General features: G+C 40.6%; 3 protein-coding genes across 3 annotated transcripts in view; 2 read left to right on the forward strand and 1 right to left on the reverse strand.

Moving 5' to 3' along the window:
* LOC138025450 (ATP-dependent DNA helicase RecQ-like) overlaps nt 1-759 on the forward strand; it is a 1,649-nt gene extending 890 nt beyond the window's left edge. Inside the window, exon 2 of the mRNA XM_068872658.1 lies at nt 1-759. This exon is cut by the window's left edge and continues 61 nt beyond it. Within this exon, the coding sequence (XP_068728759.1) occupies nt 1-759 (759 nt within the window).
* A 109-nt stretch (nt 760-868) lies between these two features.
* Nucleotides 869-2,882, forward strand: LOC138027586 (P2X purinoceptor 7-like). Its single transcript, XM_068875125.1, has 3 exons — nt 869-1,160; nt 1,348-1,480; nt 2,618-2,882. The coding sequence occupies exons 1-3, from the start codon at nt 932-934 to the stop codon at nt 2,835-2,837; spliced, it is 582 nt and encodes a 193-aa protein (XP_068731226.1). The 5' UTR covers nt 869-931; the 3' UTR covers nt 2,838-2,882.
* A 3,716-nt stretch (nt 2,883-6,598) lies between these two features.
* The window catches only part of LOC138027683 (stimulator of interferon genes protein 3-like), a 5,254-nt gene continuing 4,352 nt past the window's right edge, over nt 6,599-7,500 (reverse strand). Inside the window, exon 2 of the mRNA XM_068875251.1 lies at nt 6,599-7,500. This exon is cut by the window's right edge and continues 71 nt beyond it. Coding sequence (XP_068731352.1) covers nt 7,416-7,500 — 85 coding nt within the window. The 3' untranslated portion in view covers nt 6,599-7,415.

The raw sequence follows: 7,500 nt of genomic DNA on the forward strand, positions 1-7,500 counted from the left end.
TATGGGGAGCTGAGCACCCTCAGGTCATTTCTGAAGCCTGGTACACCATTCCTTGCCCTAACTGCGACTGTGGAATGGAAAAGCCGTGTCAACTTGATAAAACTGCTTGGAATGCAAGCACCTGAGATAGTAGACGTATCCATTAACAATGAGAACATCAGATTTTCTGTACAGAAAATCAAGAAAGGACTGCAGTGTTTTAATTGGTTGGTGGCCAAGATAGCTACTCAACAGCAGAGTACCTCAAAAACAATTATTTTTTGCAGAAGCATAACTGACATCTCTACTGTTTTGAGCTACCTTTTGACAAAATTGGGTAGTGCAGCCTATGTGGATCAAGAAAAATCTCCGTTGAAGTGTCTCATTGCAGTGTATCATAGCAACAGCCCCGAAGAGTCTAAAGTGAGGGTTAAGAAGTCATTGAAGCTGAATGATGGCCCCATCAGGATTGTGTTGGCGACTTCTGCATTGAGTCTTGGTGTGAACTTTAAGGATGTGAGGTACATAATTCATTATGGACCTGCACCTGATTTAAGAACTCATCTGCAAGAGGCTGGAAGAGCAGGAAGAGATGGAAAGGCTGCCTTTAATGTTTTATATTATCATGGCCAGCAACTGCGTCTCTGTGACAAAAATTTCAAGGAAAGTCTGAAAGTAACATCTTGCTACCGTGTAGCATTTCTTAAAGGATCCTCCACTCTCAAAGTAAATATAGCTGAAAATGCTCTAAATATGCTAAAAAGAAGATATTTTGCATAAAAAAGTATTCTGCTCACCTGGATATATTTTTTTCGGCGTCCAAGAAAGGCCATCACGATGGTTCGAACTTCCCGCGGGCCGCCATCTTGATAGGTGCGTGAGGCAGTCTGGGGTTGTGACGTACTTGGTTGCTCCCATTTCGCATTTTTACTCGTGGCAACAGCGGTTCGAGATGTCTATTCAGCCATATCAACTTGAACCTGAGTATTCAAGCGATGAAATAGAAGAGCCAGGTAGCAATTCAGAGGAGGAGGATGAGATCGGCAATTTGGAATCGCCTAGTGGTGAAAGTCGGCGGACGAACACTTCTTGGTGCCTATGTGATCAATGTGCACTTATGCCGACTGACAAGGAGTGTGTGTGTTGTAAAGAACTCGCGTTTTTGTCGAAGGCAGTGGAAGGTTGGTTTCAATTTTGATCTTTTGATACCATTAGTCTCGGTTTGTTTTGATGCGAATATCGTCGTTCATAGATAATTTGTTAAATTCTTGAATATTTGTTGGTTGTAATCCCATGTGCTGATCAATGTGCAGATCCCTTAAGGCATTTCAAGATCACTTGTGATGTTAACATTTCCTGTCTTCTCAGGTTTGCCCTGTATTACCGAACATGAAAGTTTTAATGCTGTTTGCTTAAACAGAGATGTGTTATGGACAGCTTTAGTTAGTCTACATGACCGCGAAAGTGCTGGGCTTCCTGACCGGGAACATGTGCCCAACAGGTAATGACCCAGATATGTACATGTATGTAGCTCAGCCGATTCTATTAAACCTACATGTACCTGAGCTGCTTATACATCAAGCACTAATTCCAAGGGAACAATAAAAGTAATATATGTACATATTTTGAAGCACCACAGTATGTGTTAGCCGCACCTATACTTCCTCAGGGCTGGGTGTCAATTACGAATTCTAAGGAGTCAATTCCCACTATTTCTACCAAATCATTATTACTTTTCTATCATTATTACTTTTCTATCAGTTTGTCGGGTCATGTAGGTGACCTTGTCGGGTTTTTGACCTGAGACCCCTCCCTTATCTGGAACACTGAAGGTTATATATAACTGTCGCTTTGCTGCAACGCTTGGTGGTGTGAAATGTGACTATGTCACTTAAATCCGTGAGTTTAAAGTTTAGAGTAATCTTGGCAATTGCGCTTGGTAGGATGTAAAGACTAACTGACATACCTCATTTTACTTGTTCTTGACTCTGTCAACATTTGTTAAGTGTTTGCAGAGTTCTTGATCTTTTGGTTATCACCAAGTGTGAGTTCCCCCATGGAAATTAAGCTTGCTGTTACACATGACTGCTCATTTTACAAAGAAAACAGTGATTCCTCTAGGCTGAGCAATATGATTTTAAAATGTAAATTCTTCTTCTTCTCCCCATTTTTTTATTTTACTTATCTCTAATTGAAGGGGTGATTGGAATTAAGTGACTTTTGGAAAATGTTGAGCCAGCTAGGATTAAAATACCTACAGGCACTTGTTACAGTTTACTCTTGTCTTCATTATTGTCTATAAAGGACTAATAATAACTACTACTTCTTTTGAAAGAAAAACTGAACCCAGAGTAAACTGTGAAAATTGCTGGTAGGTATTTCAATCCTAACTGCATCAAAATTTGTCAAAAGTCACTAATTAGGGCTTCATTCCACTCATCCCTTCAATTAATGTCCAAAACATTAAAAAAAATCTTACTCTGTAATGATAACTTGAAAAAATAAATGTTGTTGTTGCACTAGGTTTTATGCAACTAGCTCCATGTGACTCGTAACCCAGGAAGTTACCTATAAAGAAATTGTGCCATGGCCAATATTATTACTGCTTGGAATTTATTTCTGTTTTATTGCTTTTCAGGTCATTCCGTTATTCAGCCTACAGGCAGTTCACCTGGTGGGTCCATGGCCATCTAGGCAAGGCAATTCGCCGTGCAATCCCGTCATGTACACTGAAGAAGATAAGGGGTGTTTTTCCATCTGAAGATGGCAGTTACACGGGGTATATCGCAGGAGACGATGACGACAGTGCCATGGACAGTGAACTTGAAAAAGCATGGAGAGATTTTTTAAATATTTAATAAGAACAGAACAAATTTTGGTGAAATATACTGGTACATTTATCTCAGTCCTTTGTCATGCTTTTTTATATTAAATTTCATAAAATATTAATACATAAAAGATAGGGTTAATAGCGTCAGGGCATGTGCATGAACGATAACACAGCATTGGATTTTGTGTTACCCTTGAGGGTTTATTTCAGTGATTTACACAAGAGGGGAGAGCTCCTAGTGATTTATCCTCTTAAATCAAAACAGCTTCATAGTTAATACATAATACATTATTTCAAGGGGGGCTAAAATTTGGTCTCTGTGTCTTAATGTTCTGGGAAGAAATGAAAGGGTGTTTCTCGAGAAGAGCTTGATCCAGAGACTTGCATGTGTGAAACCCAACTAACCATTTAAACAATGAATAAAGATTATTTCTGACATCAGCTAATTAACCAGTAAAATTTTAGAGCAAGTGATCACTGCGATATTCACGAAGTAGTCCTAATCACAGAGTTATTCATTTATTTGAAACGGGATAACCGCTGCCTGGTGTCAATGATTTCCTTCCGGCTTGGCCTTTCTGTAGGACACATCACACCAGACCTGTCTTTGACCTTTGGTACAGGCTTTGTTTCCGATGCTGCTAAATGAAATGCTGCCTGCAGCATATCATCCAGGTACTCATAACTCTTTTTCTCCAGAACTGGCTCTGCTCCAAACCGCTTGGACACTTTACTCCAGGAAATCTTAAATCTGGGTTCTCCCTGCAATTCTCCAGTTTGAATCAAAGCCTATTAGAAATTAATAAGTACATGTTTGTTACATGTAGGAAGTGAATAACAAAATGTTAATATTAAACCAACATTGGACATCTCTTCCTGAGTGGTTAACTTGGGTTATAAGAATTTTTTTCCTCTTGCGATATCAACCAGAGAAATTACGAGAATTAATAAAATGATCAACAGTAAAATAAAATAAAAATTTTGTTTAACAGCTTTCCCTCCAGTTTTATAACAAATGTATGGAGACAAGGAAAGAGAATTTGCCTGTTGACATTTGGACTTAGAGTTGAAATATTGTGGAATCGTAAATAAGGTGTCGTATATTTGCATTACCTGGAGTCTGTTAGAATTGAAGTTATGGTCAAGGGCTGCCAACATAGTACCAGCCTTCATAACATCATAAGTGAAGTGCGTCAGTTTGGGAAGATACTTTAGGTATAACGAATGGTACACCTCCAGGGCTGTGGTATGTACACATTCTACAAGGTGAACAATATCCTTCAGCAGGTGCTTGTCCTTCACAATGTTCAGTAGTGCAGTGTGGGCAGTGCTTCCAGGCTTGAGCCATTTCTTTCTTCGCTGTTCCTCAGTCGTGAGCCTTCCGTGTTCACACTTGTGGAAGTGCCTGTTTCCTGGCCACTCGTGTCTGTTGGTCACGTGATGAATGACTGACAACCACCTCTCTTTCAACACCTCTGGATCTTTGCCACAGCTTTCTGCAGACCACCACAGATGGTTAACAATGGATGGGATCCATGGTGCCAACTCTGAACAGCCTGATTTCTTTGATGCAGCACACAATTTCTTGCTAACAGACTTAGCAATGTGCCATGGATCAAACTGGTGATCTATGTTGGGATGGTTGACCCTCAATTCCTTTTTGATCTGCGGATGTCGATCAGTGGATATCACACCCACTTTGATGCCATTTGCTTCAATATTTGACAATGTGTCCACAAAACCTTTCTTTTCCATGCAATTGGAATTTGCTGCCTCTGAAACAACTACAACTTTGAAGTCCACAACCTTTTGACTCTCTACGTCAAGAAGCGTATAAGTACAGTACTTTGCACAATGGCCCGGTGAGTCGCAGCGGCCATCCCCAGCCAAAACAGCTTCAGTTTCCCGTGACTTTAAATCAGCAAAAATGTCTGCCTGTTGTTCTTTCCAAGTTGTTGTCACAACTGGAAATACATACTTTTCTCGTAGATTATAGTTATGTTCCCTGTCCAATGCACTTCAAGTTAATCAGCCTTGAAAAGGACTGAAACTTGGAGAAGGGAATGCCACAGAAAAAAATTCCTTCAGATACCAGCAGATTTCCTGCCCCTTTAATGTCACACAAGGGAGGCTGTGACTGCCATTTGAAGTTGCAGTTATTCAAACAGTTCAGTTTCAATGTGAGTTGCGTGCCTTCATTCTGGACTTCTTCAATGCTTTCTGGAACAATGAATGCGCCACATCTTGGACAAAACCGCAACAGATCCTTCAGGTTTTCTCCATAAATAAGGAACACACGCCGTTTTGCAAAGCTGCTTTCCACCATGTCCTCTTCAGATGAAGGAGCTTCACCTTGGGAGGCTGACTGGTCTCCTCTGGGCTCATACTCTGACTGGCTGGACACCGTTTCCTGTGATATGATAACTTCCATTGGTTCATCGTCAGCATTCTCATTAGGTTCAACCTCATTTAAGTCAGGAAACAAATCAAGTTGAGAACCCTGGGAGGCATTATAAGCATGCATTTCCTCCACTTCTTCAAGTAGGTCTAAATCTGGTACAGTTTCTCCCACTTCTACTTGAGGTGCTTTCTTGTCACAGTATGTGTGATCCGCAAGATCAGTTTCGCAAACATCAAGCGGAAATTGACACTCTGCGTTGCAGGTTGTTGGGGAGTGAACCGTTGTTGGCATTTCACACTGTTTTGAATCGTCTACCATTGATACCAGAGTTGTTACAGATGGGCACTCTGTCCGTGTCCCCATATCGCACATGGTCTGGGAAATACTCTCTGACAACATCTCCGGCAAATCGTCGTCTTGCCCCTCCGCTAAAGCCAGTTGATTTTCATCCCGATAAGTTGAAGTACCTGGGTTGTCTTCCAGTAAGACAGCAAGAGTCTAAAGAGCAAATAAACAACAAAAGACTATTGTAAATAAACATCAATATAAATTTATATATGTTTCGAGCTCAATTTCTTGTGAAAAAACTTTTTTCGATGAGCGCTGGATTTGAATATTTTTCCCGCGAAAGTTTGAGCCGGGGAAGAGTTAATGTAAATTCTTCCGGGAATCTGGAGAATTTACCAGGAATCGCGTTAAAGTAAGCTTTACAAAATAATACAAACCTCGAGCTTTTGTCGCTTCTCTGTGCGTTTCACACTGGAAAGACGTACAGGGGCTGCGGGTCTGTGTGAAAATAACGTTGGAACAGCATCTGGCTTGAGAGGATTCAACATACGGCTTGATCCAAGCAGTCGCAATTCCATCAGATAAGAGTCTTTGAAGCAAAGTTGTTCCAAATGTTTGGAGCACAAACGAGGATCCTTCGGTAGAGATGTCCTCCCGATAGCATGAATCCACGCCTGATGTAATTCTTTATCTCTTGGGAAAACGTGGAACCGAATTTTGGGATGGTTTTGTTTGTTTTTGGCCTGAACATTGCATTCAAAGGCAACGCAATGAGGCATTTTGTTGTCATATGTTGATATCTGCCGAGCAACCAAGTTACGTCACAAGCCCAGACTGCTTCACGCACCGATCACGATTGCGGCCCGCGGGAAGTTCGAACCAGCGTGATGGCCTTTTTTGGACGCCGAAAAAAATACATCCGGGTGAGCAGATTCTTTTTTATGCAAAACATCTTCTTTTTAGCATATTTAGAGCATTTTCAGCTATATTTACTTTAAGAATGGAGGATCCCTTTAAGGCTTTTGACAGCACAGTGAAACCTCTAAACGAAGGCCACAACTGCTGTAGCAATTGCCACCAGGCATGTCAATGTTCTGGTGAAAATTGTGCAGTCAGCCTTCCTGTTTTTGAAAGTGTCGATTCTCAAGAAACAATGACTCAGGGAGAACGAATTATCAATGGTACTGCTATTGCTGACTTCGAGTCTGCGTTAAAAGAACTACAGGTCAACTTGGATGGAAATGTTACATTTTCTATTCTGGGGAACAAACTGATGACTCATGGTTTTTCAGATAATGTGATCGAATTGATTGTTTATGATGTTCAACACATTTTTACTGCAGAATATCTTATTGAAAACCATCACATTGTATCGCTACCTTTAGCCAGAGACATTATGGAAATTATCCAAGAACAGTTTGAGGACATTGACATTTCACAAGATGAACTTTTTAGAATCTCTCTTACTGATCAGCTGGAAGGTGACATGGGATCATCAGCAGTTTTAAACCACCCCCTCATTACTGATAATACATTATTTGAAAATTACTTTAACAGTTCAAGTGGTTCCAGTGGTGAAGATGAACTTCCCGTAAGTGCTGATGAACTTGATCACTTGATCACTATTTTTCAATTGTTAAATTGTTAGATTTGTAGAACAACTGCATCTTTGTCATGCTCCTCCCCTCGCGCGCCACGAGGAGACTCAATAAGTTAGATCTGGCACTGACAAATACTAATATTTCTGCAACAAATGGTTGCACCTGCAAGCAAACCTTGGTCACTGCCACTTACAGTTTGACATTTTCAGGTACGATAAGCTTTTTCCTAATGTAAACAGTAATCTTCCAAACATAATTCTGGGGTTTATTGTTTTCAGAGTTTGACAGCATGGTAAGCAGCACTTAAAGAAGCTCCTTAACTCAGCATTGCCACGCGTGCCTCCTTAATCTTTTGCTCCAGTACATTTGCTATTGTATCACGTTCTCCAGAAAAGGGGACA

Source organism: Montipora capricornis, chromosome 12 (assembly GCF_036669925.1).
Source record: "Montipora capricornis isolate CH-2021 chromosome 12, ASM3666992v2, whole genome shotgun sequence".
Lineage (NCBI taxonomy): Eukaryota > Metazoa > Cnidaria > Anthozoa > Scleractinia > Acroporidae > Montipora > Montipora capricornis.